We start from the raw sequence: 22,384 nt of genomic DNA, 5'->3' as shown, positions 1-22,384 counted from the left end.
ATAACATTCAAAAGAAGTTCCAATTATTTTATAAACTTTTTATTTCAGAATAGTTTACATTTACAAAAAAAAGTATAAAAGTAGTACAAAAAGTTCTCATATAACCTATATACTCAGATTCCCTTATTTATTGTTATATTAGTATGGTACATTTGTCACAGTGAACTGATGATGTTGATGCACTATTATTAAATAAAAAATTACTTTATTCAGATTTTCTTAGTTTTTACCTAATGTTATTTTTCTGTCCATTATCTCATTCATTACATTTAGTCATTGTATTTCTTTAGGCTCCTTTATCTGTGACCGTTTCCTTATCATTTAATAAGGTAGCACAAATTAGGAGTAGCTAAAAATCAGAACATTCAGACATTGATTATGTTCTTATTCTGCATAAGATTTGGTGGTATGGATTTGAATAATAATGAGAAGTAATATCATAAGTGATGTTCACAAGAAAAAATCATAAAAGGGACAAAAATTGATCTGTAGCACCAACCAATATAAAAAAATGAAATAATAATGGCCACAACTGACCATATGGCTAAGCATATGATTTATCATAGAATTTTTATTTTGTATACATTTTATATTTTCATTGTTAGATCATGTATGGATACATATGTAGACATCTATACTAACAAAAGTCTAGGTGGTCCTTCTGCCCTCACGTGCAATGTCATCACAAGATGGCCACCACAAGATGACTGTGTGCTCAGAGGAGGCAAGGCCTAGCAGTCACTCCATGTGGTGAGGCCTGGGGGTCCCATGGCTCTATGCAACTTGGAAGAGGCCGGTTCCGGTGTCACTGCCACCTCACAGGGAGGAGGCAGGTTCTGGCAGAGGAGGTGGGTTGCAGCAGGGGAGGGCAGTTGTGGGAATTGAGCTAGCAGGGGAGGGCAGTTGTGGGAAATTGAGCCAGCAGGGGAGGGCAGTTGTGGGTGATCAGGCCAGCAGGGGATGGCAGTTGTGGGTGATCTGGCTGGCAGGGAAGCAGTTAGATGTCATCAGGCCTACAGGGGAATGGTTAGGGGGTGATAAGGCTGGCAGGCAGAAGCAGTTAGTGGCAATCAGACAGGCAAGCAGGCGAGTATTAGGAGCCAGGGGTCCCAGATTGTGAGAGGGATGTCCAACTGCCGGTTTATGCCCAATCTTGATGGGTCCCAGATTGGAGAAGGTGCAGGCCGGGCTGAGGGACAACCCCTGTGCATGAATTTCTTGCAACAGGCCTCCAGTGTATATATATATATATATATATATATATTATTCAATGATATATAAGTATGATACAGTTTTTTAAAGAATCAATATATATATATATACACTAGAGGCCTTTGTGATTGTGCATATATATGTTTATATACATAAAAACTATCTATAATTCCAATTTACATGATACAGCATATTTGATTTCACTCACACTTATGTGCACAGGGTGATTAAAAAGTTTAATTTTTTTCTCTGTTTTCTTTCACAGTTATTTACCACCATTTTTTTATAACTTTTTATTTTGATTCATAAAGAGATTATGTAATCTTACCAACTTTCTCAAAACCTTGGGACACTTTTTATCACTTTTTAATCAACATTTCAAAGTCATAAAATGCTGTTAAGACCTATTTTTTTCACCAATTAGAAATATTTTCTGTGTAGTGAAGATTTGTGCTTTTTTTTTTTTTTTTTCAACAGGAAAATGAGGTTAGAATAACGTCACTTTTTTTTTTTTTTTTTTTTTAGGAGATCAAAGTTGACTGAACATCTCTTGTTTCATTTCTTAACTGGGAACTCAGGACATTGCACCACTTTCAATTTTTCACAAGAAGCAGGACGATCCTTCTCTGATCAGGTGTGTGTGTGTGTGTGTGTGTGTGTGTGTGTGTGTGTATGTGTTTCTAATACTATTATTCAAAAAATGAGAAACTCTTGAGGTTTAAACCTCAAGAAAATATTTCCAAAAATAATTACACAACAAAGTAATTCTAATTGTTTCTTAGGTATTAAAATAGGATTACTGAAGACAAGGAAGGCTATTACTTCCAAAGAGTGCCTTTTCTCACTTTATTAAATGATAGATAAGTAGGATACATTTTTTAAAGAATCAAAAGTTAAGATGAGCCTTTTCTCTAAGCAAAACCAGGAGAATGACTCTTTATATTTGGAAGTAAAAAAACGAATTTCAATTTGAATTCTCATCTTTATGAGTTTTGTGCTCTTATGCAAGGCACTCATCTTACATGATAGACAACTTTACTTACAAAGTAAAATAAAATTATATCTGTTGCTTTCAACTATCATATTTAAATATTAAACTAGTTTTATTTTTAAAATACAAGCACTATGCATATTTATTAAATAGCAGTCTTTTTTTCTGAGTTCTTCTATCTAGACACTGGCAAATTTACTATTTGAACAAAGGTGAGATTACTTTTGTTAATGATAATGCTGATAATAACTTGTTATAAATAAGGAGAAGGATGATAGGAACAGAAGTTGAATTAATATGTACTAAGAAAAACATTCAACAAAAATTCATTTATGTACCTTACCCAAATTTGCCTTGCAAAGAAAGCAATTATCACCAAATAAAATAAAATTGTAAATAAAAAACTATCATTCAATATCAATGATGGGAACATTTTTTAATTAAGTATCTTAAAGTAGGTAAATTTAAATGAACTCATTTTTTTTACACTTTAAAAATAATTGTTTATTATTTTATAACAAAAATAAATTTAGAAGTAATTTTACATTGCTTGATATGAATCCTCATTTTTATTCTTCCCTTTTTTTATATATATATACTAGAGGCCCGATGCACAAAATTTGTGCAAGGGGCTCAGCCCTCACAGCCATGGTGGCTTGATTCAACCCTCACAGCCCTGGCTTCATCCGGCAGGTTGTCTGAAAAGACACTTGGAAGGTCGTTCGGCTGTCCGGTCTAATTCTTACGTTTTTATTATTATAGATGCCTGGGAGAAATTTTTCTGTATTCTCACTTCTCCAATCAACATAGATGATCATTACACAGAAAGGAAGCAAAAATCATTTTTTTTCTTCTTTATTGATTAAGGTGTTACATATGTGTCCTTATCTCCCCATTGCCTCCTCACCCACCCCACCCCCATTCATGCCCTCACCTCCCTGGTGTCTGTGTCCATTGGTTAGGCTTATATGCATGCATACAGGTCCTTTGGTTGATCTCTCTCCCTTACCCCCACCCTCCCCTACCTTCCCTCTGATGTTTGACGGTCTGATCGATGCTTCTGTCTCTGGATCTGTTTTTGTTCAGCAGTTTATGTTGTTCATTATATTCCACAACTGAGTGAGATCATGTGTATTTATCTTCCTCTAAATGGCTTATTTCAGAAAGCAGTTTAATAAAGGTGTGATTTCATTTTATTCAGGAACGTTTGTAAATGAAGACTTTGGATTCGTCTCTGTGGTAGATAAACAGTCATAAGTAGGTGATGGGGCTGGTCCGAGATCGGTGGGCTCCACACAGCGCGGGTATGTACTTTCCACATAAATATGTAGTGTGGCCTGCGTATAATTTCAATCCACCCACAATTCGATACAAGCCTGTAATGTATAGAATTGCATTTTATTTGTAAAAGGCTTTTACATATTTTGCCAAAACCGGTTTGGCTCAATGGATAGAGCGTTAGCTTGGGGACTGAGAGGTCCCAGGTTCGATTCCGGTCAGGGGCATGTACCTTGGTTGAGGGCATGTCCCCAGTGGGGGCTGTGCAAGAGGCAGCTGATCGATGACTCTCTCTCATCGATGTTTCTAACTCTCTATCTCTCTCCCTTCCTCTCTGTACAAAATCAATAAAATATATTTTTTTTAAAAAAGGCTTTTACATATTTAGAAAGTTTGACTACTTTAAGAGTTACCTTTTTTTACTCAGAAGCAAGATTCTTTGTCACTATCCTAAAGCTTTAGATTGTACTATTTTATTCTTTGTATATCCTTCTCTATGAGTAAAATTAGACACACTAGCCTGTATTGTGGTTGACATTATTGATACTACTGTATTTTCCGCTTATAAGACGACCCCCTAATTTTACAGTTAAAACATAGGTTTAGGCCTATATTTGCTGTATAAGACTACCCCCCACTTCAAAGAAAAGACTTACTTTGCCGTCAAGATCTGCAGGTAATTGTTGTGCAATTTTGGTCGTTTGCCCCCAATTTTTGGTTGACTTTTTTTCGTTTCAAAAGTCGTCTTATACGCCGGAAAATAAGGGTAAGTGCTCATTATTTTATTTCACTTTTGAAAACAGCCATGCCAGGTTATACTGATATTCTTTGTTCCTTCTTCTTTTTTAAAAAAAATATATTTTATTGTTTTTACAGAGAGGAAGAGAGAGGGATAGAGAGTTAGAAACATCGATGAGAGTCATCAATCAGCTGCCTCTTGCACACCCCCTACTGGGGATATGCCCGCAACCAAAGTACATGCCCTTGACTGGAATCAAACCCGGGACCTTTCAGTCCCCCAGCTGACGCTCTATCCATTGAGCCAAACCGGTTTCGGCTGTTCCTTCTTTCCTTTCTTTCATTTTTGTTCAATTTATGAAGTTATTAACTTAGTAAATGGCCTTTGTAAAGCAATCATGTATAACTCCCTAAGTAAGGCATTATCCTTTTCAAAATACTGTGTCCTTATTTGAATGTTAGATTTTATTACACATAAAGAACTAACTAGTTTTAATAGCACATAGGATCTTCTTAAAGATATTTTGCTATTGAATAAATACAATCTTATTTATACTACAAAGTGTAAAAAATCATAATAATGAACTAACATAAAATGAAACTAACTTGATGTTATCCTTCAAAAGGAAATGGCAAAGTAAGCTTGAAAAATTTATAACCCAAGTGACAGAAAGGCCATGACTCACACTGGCTTAAATTGTCTTTCTCCAGAGACGGATGAATCCCATAGTTATAAATTTAAACGTGTAAATAATGCTGTTTCTACACCATGGCAAAAGAGAAGATCTATATTGACCACAAATACATGCGGAGAAAACCGTAAGTAAGATGTTCCATTCGCTGTCTTGAGGTGAAAACGGGGAACTCTGTGATTATCAGTGCTAAGCACTGAGTTCATTTTACCATTATGACAAAAGCAGAAATGAGATTAATTCTAATACAACATTGGGATATATAATAAAATGAGCAGAAACTATTGAGTTTAGGTGTTTTTCATGCCTTAAAAACTATCAGATTATCATAACAATGACAACTGAGACAGCAATTTCTAAGGGATCACTGAACATCTAGCTGTAAGGAAGAGTAAATAGAAATGGAAAACAGAAAAGAAATACAAAATATTCTTCAGTAGTATACTTTTAAATAATATTGCAGCAAAGATTTCTGTGTGGTGAAGAATATATGCTCTCTCTCCTTCATCAAGGCAGAGTATGATTGAAAATGAAGCCTGAAACAGTTTACACATAAAGGAAACCAACAGACTAATCTCACTTATCAATTTAAATTGAATCAGGGGTGGGGAATGTCCAGCCCACAGGCTACATAAGGCCCGAGAAATCATTTGGTCTGGCCCTGCCAAGGCATTAGGGCTGAGTTAACTAGATGTTTGACCAAATATAGCAGGTTAAGTTTTAAGTTGATAATTTTGTATGGCCCCCAAATGATGTTATAAATATCCCAGTGGCCCTTGGCAGAAAAAAAGGTTCCTACCCTGAATTAAATGCTAAAAAAAATAAATTATTAGCAAATAGCAACACTTTCAAGAGTTAATTATAGGAATGAAAATGTGCTGTATGTAATAATCAAAGATTATAGATCATGTGCAAAATGTTGAAAAGGTTTTGAGTAAAAAAAAATCAATATGAATGATTATTATTTTTTTTTATTTAATATATTTTATTGATTTTTTACAGAGAGGAAGGGAGAGGGATAGAGTTAGAAACATCGATGAGAAAGAAACATCGACCAGCTGCCTCCTGCACACCCCCTACTGGGGATGTGTCCGCAACCAAGGTACATGCCCTTGACCGGAATAGAACCTGGGACCTTTCAGTCCGCAGGCCGATGCTCTATCCACTGAGCCAAACCGGTTTCCGCTGAATTATTTTTTAAATTAGTTTTAAGAGAGAAAGGGAGTGGGGAAGAGAGAAACATCGATGTGAGAGGGAAACATTGATAGGTTGCCTCCTACCTGCCCCCTAGTGGAGATCCAGCCTGAAACCCGGGCATGAGCCCTGACCAGCAAAACACCTGCAACCTTTTGGTGCACAGGGTGAAGTCCACCCAACTGAGCCACACCAGCCGGGGCTCAATATGAATTCTTAATTCAAAAGAACTTAACTTTTAAAACCACTAAAATATAAGCCCTACTTTAAGGTCTATGTTCAAAAGCTATCATTATACTTACCGATAAATGTTAATAGCATTTTCATTATAGCTAGAAAAAGGCAATGGTTTTTATTGTTATTATTGATTAATATTGATTGCTTTGTTGGTGCTAGCCAACATACACAACCAAGAAAAGAAAAAAAAAAACAAATAACCTGAAAATAGAATAAAAGGCAAAATTAATATTAATAGCAAAAAAATATATGATTTTAAATATCTTAAGAAATCTTAAAAGTTCATGCCAAAAAATTACAATCAGTAAGGAAATCTGATGTGTGGACTTATTTAAAAATAATAGGTAAAAATTAACTGTCTATTAAACTACAAAAGCCAGGAAAATGTGATAGAAAGGAAAATGCCATACCTAGAAGACCAAAAATCAGAAATAAACTATAATGAAAAATACTGGAAATAAATTTATTACTTTAAAGTTGTACTAATGAACATAAAACAAGATACATATAATGAAAAAAGACACTATTCAAGGATAAAAGACAGTTAAAGATGTAAGTTATCTTTCTATATTTATACATTTAATATGATTCTGTTGAAATATATATTTAAGATTCATTTCAGAGAGAGAGAGAAAGAGAGAGAGAGAGTGAGAGAGAGAGAGAGAGAGAGGAGAAAGACATTGATGTGCTACTAGAAACAGCTATCAGTTGCCTCCCATAGGCACCCAACTGATATCAACACGAAACCATTTTGATGTATAGAACAATGTTCAACCAACTGAGCCACCGATCAGGCTAACGCACTATAGTTTAACACAGTAGGTTCTTGAAAAACTCACTTTAAGGTTTTTAAGGCATAATGAAGTGTAATGATTGATAATATATTTTTTAAAAAGAAATGTAATATAATATTGTGGACACTATAAGTACTCAAGTATATTATTAAAGAGGGATATTTTATATGTAGTTTGAGTGCAAAGACAGATTAGAGAATGTAGCAAAAAATGTAAACACATAAGAATATATTATATGTTAAAGGTAATATTTTAAATCATCAAGAATACATTGATTTATTCACTAACTAGGGTTAGAAAAATTCAGTAACCATTTGAAAAAGAAAAATTTTTATAAATTTGAGTTTCTACCTCATTTATTACACACACATAAACACACAAATATGCACACCAAATAGATCGAATTAAAAAAGGAAACTATATAACTCATGATGGGAGCTTCACTTTATAAACTCAAAATAATGAAAGTGTTTTTATTAATATCAAAAAAGAATAATGCACAATTCACCATAGCTAATATTTGGAAACAGCCTAAGTGCCCATCATCAGGTGACTGGATTAACTATGGTACAACACGATGGAATACTGTGATACGATAAGAAAAGAAGGAGTCCTTACCATTTGCAACAACATAGATGGAGCTAGAGAGCATTATAGTAAGTGAAATAAGCCAGGCAGAGAAAGATAAATATCACTCATTTGGTGGAATATAATGAACAACATAAACTGATGAACAAAAACAGATTCAGATGCAGAGAAATATCAATCTGAATGTCAAACCTTAGGGAAAGTAGGGGACGGTGGGGGTAAGGGAAAGAGATAAACCAAAGAACTCATATGCATGCATATAAGCCTAATCAATGGACACAGATAACTGGGAGAAAAGGGCATGCATTGGAGGGGGAGAGGGAGGGGGATAAAGAAGGAATAAGAACACATATGTAATACTTTAATCAATAAAGAAATAAAAAAATGAATAATGGTGTAAGCAAGTCAACTATTATTCATTTAAGCACCCCTAAATATGATAAAGTTAAAACAAAAATGAAATTTAAGATGAATGTTGCAAAACATATGGCAAGAAACAAACTAATATTCTCAACTTAAAAAGGGAGAAAAAAGTTACTTCATACAAATAAGCACATGACAACTGTAATACAAAATGTTTAATCTTTTGTTGTCTTTTTATTTATACCAAGAAAAATGAAGTTGTAAAATTTTAAATAATATTGATTAGATTTATATATTTAAAAATCTGAATAATACTTAATGCAAAAGAAAGAGTGAGCAAAAGGCTTTTAAATCTGTATTTGTTACTACATAATTTGATAGAGACTCTTTGGACTGAAATTTTCAATTTTTACAAAAATTTAAAAAGGAAATGTTCTTTGACTCAGTAATAATTCTTATGAAATTTTTCTCAAGAGGTATTAAAACAGGTGCACAGGTGTGTATGAAATGTTAAGTATATAATTATTGCTTAGTGAAAACTAAGAAACAATTTAAATATGCATTGGAAAAAATTCAAAGTCTATCAATAATAAGATATTAGTTGATCCTATATAATAAAGGGGTAATATGCAAATTGACCGTCACATCCTCGCACAAGATGGCTGCCCCTATATGATCATAAGATGGCTGTACCCATTTTATCACAAGATGGCCACCACAAGATGGCTAGCAGGGAAGGGCAGTTGTGGGTGATCTGGCCAGCAGGGGAGGGCTGTTGGGGGCAAACAGGCCAGCAGGGGAGAGCAGTTGGGGGGGTACCACGCTTGCAGGGGAGGGTAGTCAGCGGAAATCAGGCTGACAGGGAGGGTAGTTGGGGGCAACCAGGCCTACAGCGTAGGGCAATTGAGGGTGAACAGGCCAATAGGGGAGGGTTTTTTTTGTTTGTTTGTTTGTTTTTGGTGGGGGAGCTCAGCAGGGAAGGGCAGTTGGGATGATAGGGATGGCAGGGAAGAAGTTAGATATTGATCAGGCTGGCAAGGGAGAGGTTAGGGGGTGATCAGGATGGCAGGCAGGTGAGTGGTTAGGAGGCAGCAGTCCAGGATTGTGAAAGGGAGGTCCTGTGGGATCAGGCCTAAAACAGCAGTTGGGCATTGCCCAAGGGGTCCCAGATTGGACAGGGTACAGTCTGGGCTGTGGGGAACCACCCCACCCCCCCTCCACCAGTGCATAAATTTTGTGCACCGGGTCTCTAGTATACCAATAAAACACAACGCAAGCAATTATTTATGAAATTTTGACAACTTCTTAAGACATGATTAGAATAATCACTAGGACATTTTCTTAAGTAAAAATGATCCTAAAATATTTTGTATAGTTTCTTGAATATATTTTTTTAAAAGGGGGTTTAGGGAAACTGTTCACTTTTCTCACAGCTATGGAAAATGCATTCTGTCTTCTGGCAAAATTTCAACTTAAACAGCAAACATATAATACCTGCAAGTTTTGTGCTTTCTTTTTCAATATAGAGGGATTTGGGATTGGTATCTCAGAAATTTTTTAAAAAAATGGAAATTTAACTATGAGTTCTTCTGGGGAACTTTTAAAGAGAAATGGGAGAAAATAGTAGATTTTACAGTTTTATTTTTAATAATTTACAAAATATTTATTTTACCTGTACTGTGAAAATATATGAGGAAAAAAACACTACTATCACTCCCACATAGAAAACAATCTAACGTCTATATTGAACACAAAAATACCAGAACCCTTTATGCTTTCTCTTTTTTTTTTTTCTTATCAGCATCTGCATTTTTCCTTACCTGGTGCATTGCTATAGCTCTTGGAATCCGTTTTATTGTGATGATAACAATATGGAGTGCCATCATCATAAATTGTAAGTGATAACAGAGACATAGATAGCATTGCTGATCTAACAATTGTAATACATTACTTGGATTAATGTTTAGCAGGACAGAAACATAAACCATAGCAACATTTAATGTGCCTTTATATATTAGCCACTAGTCTAGAAACTCGTCAATTATTTTTTAGTTTTGCTTGAACTATACATGACTCTCTAATAATTGTGATTATTTCCATAGCATTATTCAACCAAGCAGACCCAATCTCCTTGAATGGTAAGAGAAAGTTTTTTTAAAAAAATATATATTTTGAATCACAAATTGTATGTATCTGTGTATACTGGGGTTTAGGCATGTATCCAATTCTTATCAGAGGAAAGTTTCTAAGACAGATCATGTATTACTGAAGTCCATAATTGAAACCTATATAATCTTATTAACCAATCTCATCCCAATATATCTATAATAAAAAGAAAGTATAAAGGAAAATGAATTCTCACACACAATTCACTATAGCTTTTTAAATTTTATTTTGTTTTTACAATGGAGTAATTGTAAAACGTGGAAAACGTAGTTCAGTTTGGGCATATCTGTCTATAAACATGTAGAGGTATGTCATTGGGTATGATCACTCTGGCCTAATATTTGGAATGTTAGAGTTAGAATAAAAAAAAGGTATTTATCCTGCCTCGAAAAGAAAAATCTGATATAATGTTCAGACAAGTGCAGAATTAATAATATATTCTCCCTTTCTAGAAAGTTACTGTGGCCCATGTCCTAAAAACTGGCTATGTTATAAAGAGAACTGCTACTATTTTTTTAATGAGAGCAAAAACTGGTTTCAGAGCCAAGCTTCCTGCATGTCTCAAAATTCCAGTCTCCTGAAGATATACAGCAAAGAGGACCAGGTGAAGTATTGTTTTAATCCATCTGCCTATAGTGAGCCCTACCAAATGTGGCAACTCTATGGAATATGAACCTGACATAAAATAGAGACACTGGATTCTGATATACCAACCCCAAATTTTTCTGTATTAAAAATAAGAATGCACAAAAATTGCAGGTATTATATAATATATGTGTTTTTGAAGTTGGAATTCTGAAAGAGAACAGAATGCCCTTTCTTCAACTGTGGGGAAAACGATTAAATGATTATAGCCTTCTACTTACTAACATTCTGAGAACTGTATTTGTGATTTCAAACAGGATTTCTTTAAATTGGTCAAGTCCTATCATTGGATGGGACTAAAAAAGAATTCAACAAACGGAATCTGGCAGTGGGAAGATGGCTCCATTCTCCCTGATGATCTGTAAGTCTGTACCTACAGGTCTCTAGTTGTGGATCTGCCTCTAAGCTACTCCTATGATCACTGAACTATCACATTTTCCTTCACACAATGCCAGGATATCCCATATGCTAATAGAGTCAGTCCAAATCTCTTAGGGCCTAGATTTAGTACTTTGGGAAGGGGCCATTACCCATAAGAATGAGTAAGCTTAATTGTTTGCTATGTGCTAAATACTGTGCAAGCTACTTGCTATGAACATATGTGTGCAAGACTTTGTATGAACATAGGCTCTCCTTTTTCTTACATTAATACCTAGGAGAGAAACAGATGGATCTATAATAAATATACATTTAACTATTTAAGAGCCTGCCAGACTATTATCCAAAAGGCTTGTGAATTTTGCAATCCCACTAGCAGTGTGTGAAACTTGAGAGTTGCTCAACATCTTGGTCAATATTGTTACAATCAATTTCTTAAATATTATCCATTCTCACATGTAGAGTGGTGTCTCATTGTGGTTTGAATTTGCGTTTTCCTAATGACTAATAATATTGAGCATTTTTCCTGTGCCTATTTAACATTCATCTTTCAATATTTTTATTTAATTGACTAGAGGCCCGGTTCACAAAATTCATGCATAGGGGGGAAGGGATGTCCCTCAGCCCAGTTTGCATCCTCTCCAATTTGGAACATTCCTCTCACAATCCGGGACTGCTGGTTCCAAACAGCTTGCTTACCTGCCTGCTTGATGGCCCCTAACCACTTATTCCTGACAACCTGATCACCCTCTAACCACTCCCCTGCCAGCCTGATAGATGTCTAACTGTTCCCCTACTGGCCTGATCATCCCCAACTCCCCTCCCCTTCCAGCCTGGTTGCCCCAAACTGCCCTCCCCTGATAACCTGATCACCCCTAACTATCCTCCCCTGCTGGCCTGGCTGCCCCTAACTGCTCTCCCCTGCTGGTCTGGTTGCCCCTAACTGCCCTCCTCTGTCAGTCTTCTTGTGGTGACCATCTTGTGACCACAGGGGGATGGCTATTTTGTGTGAATGTGTGATGGTTAATTTGCTTATTACCTCTTTGTTATATGGATTTCTGCTCTGATCTTTATTATTTTCTCACTCAGTTAACTTTTCTTTCTCTAGTTTCTTATCACAAAAACTAATATATGGATATGAAACTTTTCCTCTTTTCCAATCAAAGCATCCATGCTATTAATATTTGTGTTGATTTGGCAGCATTCCCACATTTATAAGATATTTATTTTCATTTTCAGTCATTCCAAAATAGTTTCCAAATTTCCTTTTACATTGTTCTTTGATGCATAAAATTTTCAGGTGTTAGTTTATAACAATTGAGAATTTCCCAGAGATATTTTTGTTATCAATTTTCTAATTCCATTCTGATCAAGAAACATACTTTATGACTTGAATCTACTTGCACTTATTGATATTGTTTTTTATGGATTAGAATATGGTCTATCTTCTTTAAGGTTGACTCTATTACAGATGTCCCCAGTTTTTTTCCCTTTTCCTTCCTTCACCCTGTCCCATCCCACCTAGGCCTTCATCACATTGTTTTCCATGTCCATGGGTTGTGCCTATCTATACTAATAAAAGTGTAATATGCTAATTAGACTGGACAGCCAAATGATCTTCAGGACATCATTCTGGACATCCTTTGGACTAAGCCGATGTGGCAGGAGCTGAAGCAGAGGTGGTTATGGGCAATCAGGCAGGCACAGGAGCAGTTAGGGACATCAGATAGGCAGATGCAGGCAGTGAGGGGCGATCAGGCAGGAAGGCAAGTGGTTGTTGGCAATCAGGCAGGCAGGTGCATGGTTAGGGGTTATCAGGCAGGCATGCAGAGGTGTTGGGGTGATCAGGCAGGCCGGCAGCCCAGCCATTAGGAGCCAGCTGTCACAGATTGCAAGAGGGTGCAGGAGGGGCTGAGGAACCCCCTCCCAGCCCTGTGCATGAATTTTGTGCACCAGGACTCTAGTATGTGTGTGTATATATATATATATATATATATATATATATATATATATATTTCGGTTGATCTCTTCCCAATCTCCCAACCTTCCTCCCTTCTGAGACCTTTCAGTCTGCTCCATTTATCCATGCCTCTGGTCCTATTTCTGAAATTTTGTATGTGTCCCTGTTTAACTTAGAATTGATCTATATGGATGAGATGTCACTTTTGACAAAAAAGAGTTTGTTGTCTGGGAATACTAAGAAGATTTTGTATCATCTTATGTCACTTTATCCACTCTACAAGTATAAAAGTTCAGTTTGTAAACAAAACAACTGGCCTACTAAACTTCTGTTTATGAATGTAAAAATACTGATTGAGTGCTACTCCATTTCCATAAACTATGCAGAGATAACTACAGAGATGAATAGACCATAACTCCTTTAAAAGCTTCATACTTTAGAAATATATTTGGAAACGAATTATTATAGCAAAACCCATGTAACCCATATTCTGGCAGCAATGTGATGACAATGGCATAGGAAAACAAACACAGAAATTAAAGAAACACACGAAAAGAGTTAGGTTAGAAAGAATGAGCTTCTAATGTACAATACATAGATTGAGATCAACTAAGAGCTGTTACCAAATATATCTTAACTTTTTTTTCTTATAGTGGCTAGTTGTTTCTGTGTAGACAGAAATAATGACCTCTTTCTTTAAAATATGTATATATATTATCAGGTCACGGTCCTTTATTGGTGTCAATTTCATATGGAAGTAGAATCATCATTCTTTCCTCAACCTTATCATTCCTACCTGTTTCTGGCAGAAAACAAATCACCATGTATTACATTAATTATATAACTACAAAATACTCAAATCATTGAGTAAAATAGGTGCACACTTATAATTATGCCTAACCACACATGTGCGTGCACACACACACAAACAAGACACACACCCTTATGTATGTTTGTATATACTGGAGGATTTTATAATAAAAATTTTATAATTTTAAAATTTAAAAAAAATAAATTTTTAAAAGTAAAATTGCATATATCTGAAGAATATTGTACATTTTTCACAAAACAGGACATGGAATTCTGAATTTATTTCCAACCAAATGTTTCTTTAAAAACATTTTAAAGCTTGTATTTTACACTAGGGGCCCTGTGCATAAATTGGGGTCTCTCGGCCTGTCCTATAGGATAGGGCTGAAACCAGCTCTCCACCATCTCCCAAAGCCTCCTGGATTGTGAGAGGATACAGGCTGAGGGATCCCAACATGCTTAATAAAGGCTGGGGAGGGAAACGGAAAGTTGGCCAGCTGGGGAGGGACGATAGGAAGACTCCAGGTTATGTCTGGCCCATCTTCCTTAGTCCCAATTGGCTGGGCAGCAGAAGCATGCTAACCTACCTGTTAGAGCATCTGTCCCTGATGATCAGTGCACACCATAGCAAGTGATTGAGTGGCCTTAGCATATCATTAGCATATTACACTTTGATTGGCTGAAAGGCTGACCAGAAAGCCAGACACTTAGCATATTAGGCTTTTATTGTATAGGATAGATACACATATAAAGAGATTCCAGATTTTCTACATTGGCTAATTTCTGATGTATAAAAATAGTAGCACCTAATTTATAATAGAATGCAATTTTCTCTTTTATCACCTGAGTTGGCTATGTTTCACTTATCTATAAATTAAAAATCCAGGCATGGTCAATAAATGATATTATTTCAGCACCTATATTTAAGTAAATTGTATTTCATTTTTATATTTCTGCATAATATAGTCATACATGTACTTTGTTTCCCTCTCTAATCTAGACTAACAATGGTTGACATGGCAAACGGAACCTGTGCAGTTTATGGTTCAAGTTTTAAAGGTTACACAGAAAACTGTCTAAGTCCATACACATACATCTGTATGCAGCCAACTGTGTGAAGAATTGGCTATTTATAAAACATAAAGGATTTCAAAATAAAAACTCCATTCTCTGACTTTCTTCAAGAATAAAACTTCCAGAGGAAAATGCCACAAATATTTATTAAGTATTTTTTCATCTGACATGCCACAAACCATATCCTTGCAGCAAATAAAAATGAACAATTAAGTAATGTATCTTCTGTACCAATGTTTCATTTTATTTATAAATTATTGAATGATGAACAAACTCACTTTTAAGTTTAATAAACTGCTGATAATACTTATGGTAGAACTAGATAGTAATCCATGATTTTCTAAATATTTACACATATTAAACTAATAATGCTTTTAGAACAATCAAAACACAATACATTTGAAAATTAAATATACTTAAAGTTGGATGAAGTGTATATGCAGGTTTATTAAATTTGTCATTTTTGAAATATTTCTTAAAGTTAAAAATAATCCTTGAAAAGTTTCAATGTTTCCTCTTCTTTCTCTTTTTGTTAATTAAATTTATTGGGGTGACAGAGTAATATAATTATATAGGATACAAGCACACAATTCTATGATACATCATCGATATATTGTATTATGTGCCCACCACCCAACGTCAAATCTTCTTCCATTACACACTTCACCCCCTTTACCCTTTGCTGCCCTCCACCCTCTTCCTTCTGGTAATCACCACACTGTTCTCTGCAGCTATGTGATTTTGTTGCTTTTCAGGTTTGTTCATTTGTTGCTTTCAGTTTTATATCTCGCATGTGAGAGATTCAGTCTCCAAATGTTGTCTTCTTACATATACAATGACCAAGGTCTTCGCAATTATCATCCAATAACTGACCATTTTGAATATATTTGCAATGATTAGAGGCAATGTCAGGTTTTGCTAACTGGATCCTAGAGGAGAAAAGAATTTCTATTTTTACTAAAATTTATTTCATAGATTAATCCTATTCTTAAAGGTTACTATGCATTAATTGAAATATAAAGGAACATACATTTCTTTGGCAGATTTTTAAAGATGTAAATAATAAATAAGAATTGTTTCATTCAACTCCTAAGGAAGGAAAATGGCAGAGCAAGGACCTTCAAAACACTGGTCCATTAATGCAATGATAAAGCTGACTATAACTGACTCAAAATTTTCAGAGATCTGGAACCTAATAAAGACATGACAACAAGCAAGTGCTTGTTTAATGAAGAGAAAAGCTGCTATCTTTGGGTAGGAGAGCATTTGCTTCATTCAAAGTAAATGAACCCAGGTCAGTGTTGCTCAGTTGGTTAGAGTGTTGTCCCTTACATCAAAACTTGGCAATTTCCACTCCTGGTCAGGGCCTATACCAGGTTGTACTCTCTCTCTCTCTCTCTCTCTCTCTCTCTCTCTCTCTCTCTCTCTCTCTCTCTCTCTCTCTCTCTCTCTCTCTCTCTCTCTCTCTCTCTCTCTCTCTCTCTGTCTCTCTCCTCTGTGAGGATTTTAAAAACAAGTAAATGAAGGAGAAATGCTAAAATTATTTTTAGTCCTGATTATTATGTCCAGGTACTTGATAAAATAGAATCTTTTATATTTATCTTAATAACATGGTAGGATGAGAACAGTTTTCAAATTTTGTGTCAGAACTGTTTTCAACTATCAAAAGTTATTTCAGAGACTCCAAGAAATTTTATTATTTGAGATATACCTATCCAAATTTGTCACTTTTAAAATTAATTCTGTTATAGTAAAAAAGATTAACTCATTTATTTGTAACAATACTAAATACAGATACATTTTTTGTTAATATAAAAGTGATTATATTCCTTCCCAAAGTAGTGCCAACATTGTCATGTTTTTGTTTTATATTTTGCAAATTTTTAATTGTCTAGCATAATTGACAAGTGTTTTCTTATATTTGCTTCAGTGTTGAATCTCCTTTGATATATTTTGTTATAATGTTTCAGAAATACTTCCATTCACTCATGAAAAATTAAAACTGAAAATCACATTTCAATATTATTTTGAACATAGTTTTTCCTTCACAGTCCCCTCATAAATGTCTTTATATATTATGTATGAAATTTTTGTCGTTCAGAGAAATAAAAATTAAGTCTATACCTAGAAAATCAGCTGGTTTCTACTAGGTATAAATCATCAGCCCCCTTACTAAACATCATTGTTATTCATTTCTAAAGGTCAAATATTTTAAGAGTTCTATGTGAGTTGGACTAATAAGTATCAGGTTCAATAGAAAACTTCACATGGTGGAATTTAACATCTAATTATATGCACACTAGAAATTAAGTAATATTGCTATTCTGGGACTGGTATTTCAAAATAGCTGGAAGAGCACAGCTGGTGTTGCTTGGTGGTTGAGGTCAAGGTTCGATTCCCTGTCAGGGCACAGAACAGGATTGCTGGCTCAATCCCCAGAGTGGGGCAAATAAGAGGCAGCCAATCAAGGACTCTCTCTCATCACTGATGTTTCTCTCTCTCTCCATCTCCCTTCCTCTCTAAAAATAATCCTATATAATAAAGAGGTAATATGCAAATTGACCATCATACCTTTGCACAAGATGGCCACCCCCACTGGTTACAAGATGGTTGCCCCAATGTGGTCAAAGATAGCTGTGCCCATGTCACCAAATATGGCCACCACAAAACGGCCAGCAAGTTAGGGCAGATGGAGGTGATAAGACTGGCAAGGGAGAGCAATTAGGAATGAGCAGGCCAGCAGAGGAGTGGAGAGGGGATGATTATGCTGGCAGGAAGAATTGGTTAGGGGCAATCAGGCAGACAGGCAAGCAGCTGGGAGCCAGCAGTCCCAGATTGTGAAAGGGATGTCCAATTGCTGGTTTACACCTGATCCCATGTGGAATGAGGCCTAAACCAGCAGTCAGACATCCCCCAAAGGGTTCCAGATAGGAGAGGACTCAGACTGGACTGAGGGACACCACCCCCCCCCCGCCGCCCCCAGTGCACGAATTTTGTGCACTGGACCTCTAGTAGAAATATATTTTAAAATAAACTAATAAGAAGATACTTACTTGTCCAAAGTAAAAGCTGAGCTATCTTTCCAAGCCCGTTTCTGTTCACTGCTGTTGTAATATAAACTAATCCAAAACTTTACTGCTCCAATATGACATTGCTTCATTGAAAAATTTTTTACAAAATCCTGGAAAGAATAAGAACAGGAAATAAATGAATATAATACCTTTGAATATATATATATATATATATATATATATATATATATATATATATATAACTTTTAATTTATTTTATATATATATATATATATATATATATATATATATATATATATATAAATTAAAAGTTTTATTTACTTCATTAAACATTTTTATTTTTTATCTGGAATTGTAACACTATAATAAAAAATGCCCTTGGGATTTTTTGGCAACTCACCAATAACCTATAATTTATTCATTAATCATACAACTATTATGTAGCCCTCATAATACTGTGAATATTGTGCTGCATATTGAGAATTGAAAGGCAATAAATAGACTTGTTACCTGTGAATTTAAGAAAGAAAGATGCAAACAAATTAAGGAAGCCATTGCCACAGTAAGGAAATTACCGGATAAAATTAGAGAGGATTTAACAGAAACTATTTTAGGACCAGGTGATCAAATACGTTTTTAAATACTATAGATATTTTAGGATAAACCATAAAAGTAAATAGGCACTTACTAGGGTGTGGTTACAGAGGATTTAAAAGAGGACAGTAAAATTGTGAGAGGATAGAATTAAACATCAGTAAGCACATAGTGAAGAAGTTTAAAAAGTGGGTGAGGAAGTGGAAGTAATAAAACCTTATTGGTAACTAAGGAGGCTGTGGAGAAAGGCAATAGTGCAGACGGGAATAAAGCTTGCACTCATATAAGGCTTAGGGGCTTTGAACCAGGTCCCCAGGAAGAGTTTCAAGAAAAAGGAACAGTATAATCTGGCGTCTCGAATGCATTTCCCTGTGCGGAAACAGGATATCAGAGCAGACAAAGCCTAAAGCCCAAGAAATACCTCCTGCAGAAAACTACTAAAATTTAAGAAACATATACTTGCTTTTACCATTTCTTTTTCAGTATTTACTTTAAGAAAACTTGAAGACCACGTAGTACAATGAACGTCACAATTTTTCCAAAAACTTGGTTGTGCAGAAACAGAGTAGCAGTTTTCCCCATGTTGGTGCCAGTTGTCTTCACAAGGGTGACACTTTGAACCTGAAGAAAAATCACCGTCAGTCTAAATGCCTCCTCTTAGTGCATTTATATGTAGGAATATGGGTGTTTATGTTGTGAAAAATAAGTGAGAAGCAATTTATATATTATATGATCAATTCTATTCACCCATTTAAAACTGCTGCTCTGTTAACTAATGGGCAGTATGCTAAGGTGTGACTTATGCCACTGTAGTTTAATGGGACGATTATTACTATGTAAGCTTTATTGACAACTTCCAATTTTAAGTGGATTTTTAGCAAATGTGTTTCTGGGTATTTAACACTGTATGATATGTGTGTCATATGTTTTATTACTTAATTATTGTATATGCATATAAATAAACACATAGATAGTTTGATTTTCTATCTTTAAAGAAAAGTGACCTTGTTCCTAGTTACCTTGAACTTTTGTCGACAGCGGGAGAATCGATAAATTTCCTGAAATGAATTCCTTCTGGTCTGTTTTCTCACTGAAAGTCACATTGCCTGAACATGGCTCTGTTTCTGGAGACCAAATCACAAATATCAGTGTGGTTTGTCACATGTGCCTGAAGATAAGTGTACTATGGCACAAGCACTTTATTTGTCTGGTGACTACAAATAGATATCTAAAGGCACCATCTAATTGGAGAGGATACACAAACAAATCTAATAACAATAATACAAGCCTGATGGGAAAATTAACGTAATATCAGTAAGATCACAGATTACAGAGAAATTGACTCTGATAATGACAACCTGTGGGAGATTTCTCAGAAAAAAGTAGTCCTGGTGTAAGTTTAAGTAGGAGAAAGAGGTTAACAGGCAGCAAAAGAAAGAGGAGTTTCTAGTTTATGTAGATGGAATGGTAGGAAGGAAAGGACAAAGTCGGGAAAGTTCAAGGTAAAGACATAGTAATTTGATGTGGTTCTTAAAATCATCTCTAGTATAGAGACAATAACAACAAAAAACGAATTGGTGCTAAGGATAGTACCTTAGAAAATAAAAGACCTTAAGGAGATTCCTCTCCTTGAGCAGTGAGCAAGCTGACTTCTTTTCTATCTTAGAGACTTACTCTTTGTAGCTAAGATTCCAACAGTCACAAGGAGCGCCAAGCAGATGAAGCCCAGAACCGCAGAAATTAACTTCCATGAAGTCTGTGAGGCAGAGTAGCCTAATAGAAAGAGAGCAGTTAATTGGTTCAGCATTGGCTTCTAGATGCTTATTCTCAGTTTCTCCATTTTTTCAGTTATGCTTTACAATCAGCATTATTTTGTATTAATTTCAGGTGAACAGCATAGTGGTTAGATAATAAGTATACTTTACAAAGTGCCACCCCACACACCTGGCACCATACATAGTTGTTACAATGTTATTGACTATATTTCCTATGCTGTACTTTACATACACAAAACTGTTTTGTAATGACCCATCCTTCACCTTTTTCACCCAGTTTTCTAATACCCTCCTTCTGGCCACTATCAGCCTCTTCTCTATATCTATGAACCTGTTTCTGTTTTGTTTTTAAGTATTTCATATTCAAACTCCAAAGACATGTCTATTGGCCTTATCTGGCTGCCAATTGTGTTGTAAAACTATTCTTGAGTTAATGGTCTTGGTATTATTTTTAATATAACTGTAAGATGAAAATATTCTCTTTTTAAAATAAAAATTTTAAAAGTTATAGGCAATACTTTTATTCCATTAGAAAATTTGAGAACATATCAAAAAGAAATACAAAGACAATCACTTCCTTGTGGGTTTGGATCTGTGGATAGAGCGTCGGCCTGTGGACTGAAGGGTCCTGGGATCAATCCCAGTTAAGGGCACGTACCTTGGTTGCAGGCTCCTGGCTCTGGTTGAGAGCATGTGGGAGGCAACCAATGGATGTGTCTCTCCCACATGGGAGTTTCTCTCTGTCTCTCCCTCTTCCTTCCACTTTTTCTAAAAATAAATGATGGAAAAATCCTCTGGTGATGAGGAAGGAAGGAAGGAAGGAAGGAAGGAAGGAAGGAAGGAAGGAAGGAAGGAAGGAAGGAAGGAAGGAAGAAAATTAAATCCAAACACTAAGTGTTCACACAGAAGCACATCACCATCATTTTCCTTGATTGTGTCTATTTTACCTAGTTAAAGTTTTTACTGCTTTAACAGGCCAAGACATTTCTAAATAAATGTTTTTAAGTTGACTGTATAATATTCACTCTCATGTATATAATCATCATTTTTTACTATTCTTCTCTATTTGAACAATGAGATAATTTCTATAGGTCTAGTAATAATTAATGTTGTTTTTTAATACTTTTTTAAATCGAATTTATTTAAACAATACAACAAAATTTAATCAACAATATAGTTGCTGTTGTTTTCTACTACTTGTGTCCAACGCTCAGGAAGCATTTTAATCCCTCTGTTGTAAAATTCTTGTGATTTTGATGCAAAAGATTCGGTCAATGCATTTTTGAGGCATTCTTCATTATTAAATTTTTTTCCAAGAAGAAAGTTTTGCAAAGAACGAAACAAATGGTAATCGGAAGGGGCAATATCAGGAGAATATGCAGGTTGAGGGAGTACTTCCCATTCCAACTGGCACAGTTTTTCAGCAGTGATTCTTGCAGTATGCGGTCGTGCGTTATCGTGGTGAAGAATTACGCCCTTCCGATTAATCAGCGCGGGTTCTTTTTCTCTTAAAGCTTGGGCTAACCTTTCCAATTGGGCACTATACACTGCACTTGTAGGGTTTGGTTAGATGGTAAAAGTTCATAATGAAGAATTCCTTTAAAATTCCACCAAACACACAACATCACTTTTTTCGCATGGAAGTCAGGTTTTGGCGTGGGCTGCGGAGCCTCATTTTTGTCCAACCATTGAGGCCGCCTTTTCAAATTAACATACAGCACCCATTCTTCATCTCCGGTAACAATTTGCTCTAAAAACGGCAAACGGTTTTGACGAGAGAGGAGCGAACTGCAAATTGTGACTCTTTGATTAAGGTTGTTGTCGGTCAACTCATGAGGAACCCATTTTCCAAACTTTTGGACT

At 35.4% G+C, this 22,384-nt stretch overlaps 2 protein-coding genes across 2 annotated transcripts; one reads left to right on the top strand and one right to left on the bottom strand.

Annotated features, from left to right (window-relative positions):
* The first annotated feature begins 1,748 nt into the window (after positions 1 to 1,748).
* LOC118730688 (NKG2-D type II integral membrane protein) lies at positions 1,749 to 15,739 on the top strand. Its single transcript, XM_036458798.2, has 8 exons — positions 1,749 to 1,846; positions 3,405 to 3,507; positions 4,931 to 5,038; positions 9,889 to 9,981; positions 10,190 to 10,225; positions 10,706 to 10,857; positions 11,156 to 11,259; positions 15,047 to 15,739. Exons 2-8 carry the CDS (start codon positions 3,468 to 3,470, stop codon positions 15,162 to 15,164), a joined length of 651 nt encoding a protein of 216 aa, XP_036314691.1. The 5' UTR covers positions 1,749 to 1,846; positions 3,405 to 3,467; the 3' UTR covers positions 15,165 to 15,739.
* Positions 15,740 to 15,873: 134 nt separating this feature from the next.
* LOC118730192 (natural killer cells antigen CD94) lies at positions 15,874 to 20,553 on the bottom strand. The gene is made up of 5 exons (XM_036457976.2): positions 20,421 to 20,553; positions 19,766 to 19,870; positions 19,216 to 19,367; positions 18,174 to 18,301; positions 15,874 to 16,049 (listed from the first exon to the last, which is right to left on the bottom strand). The coding sequence occupies exons 1-5, from the start codon at positions 20,551 to 20,553 to the stop codon at positions 15,923 to 15,925; spliced, it is 645 nt and encodes a 214-aa protein (XP_036313869.2). The 3' UTR covers positions 15,874 to 15,922.
* Between the last annotated feature and the right edge of the window lie 1,831 nt (positions 20,554 to 22,384).

The sequence above is a fragment of the Pipistrellus kuhlii genome, unplaced genomic scaffold (genome assembly GCF_014108245.1).
Source record: "Pipistrellus kuhlii isolate mPipKuh1 unplaced genomic scaffold, mPipKuh1.p scaffold_m20_p_3, whole genome shotgun sequence".
Lineage (NCBI taxonomy): Eukaryota > Metazoa > Chordata > Mammalia > Chiroptera > Vespertilionidae > Pipistrellus > Pipistrellus kuhlii.
The sequence above is the reverse complement of the archived record's forward strand: the minus strand, read 5'-3'. Positions and strand labels throughout refer to the sequence as shown.

Bases quoted from the DNA above. Each gene is read 5' to 3' on its own strand.
- LOC118730688 (XM_036458798.2), top strand. From the start codon at position 3,468: ATGGGGCTGGTCCGAGATCGGTGGGCTCCACACAGCGCGG. The intron at 10,226-10,705 runs GTAAGAGAAAGT...CTCCCTTTCTAG, and splicing joins AGACCCAATCTCCTTGAATG to AAAGTTACTGTGGCCCATGT. The intron at 10,858-11,155 runs GTGAAGTATTGT...GATTTCAAACAG, and splicing joins TATACAGCAAAGAGGACCAG to GATTTCTTTAAATTGGTCAA.
- LOC118730192 (XM_036457976.2), bottom strand. From the start codon at position 20,553: ATGCTGAACCAATTAACTGCTCTCTTTCTATTAGGCTACTCTGCCTCA. The intron at 19,871-20,420 runs GTAAGTCTCTAA...TTTGGTCTCCAG, and splicing joins TGGAATCTTAGCTACAAAGA to AAACAGAGCCATGTTCAGGC. The intron at 16,050-18,173 runs GTAAGTATCTTC...TTTCTCCTCTAG, and splicing joins TCAGCTTTTACTTTGGACAA to GATCCAGTTAGCAAAACCTG.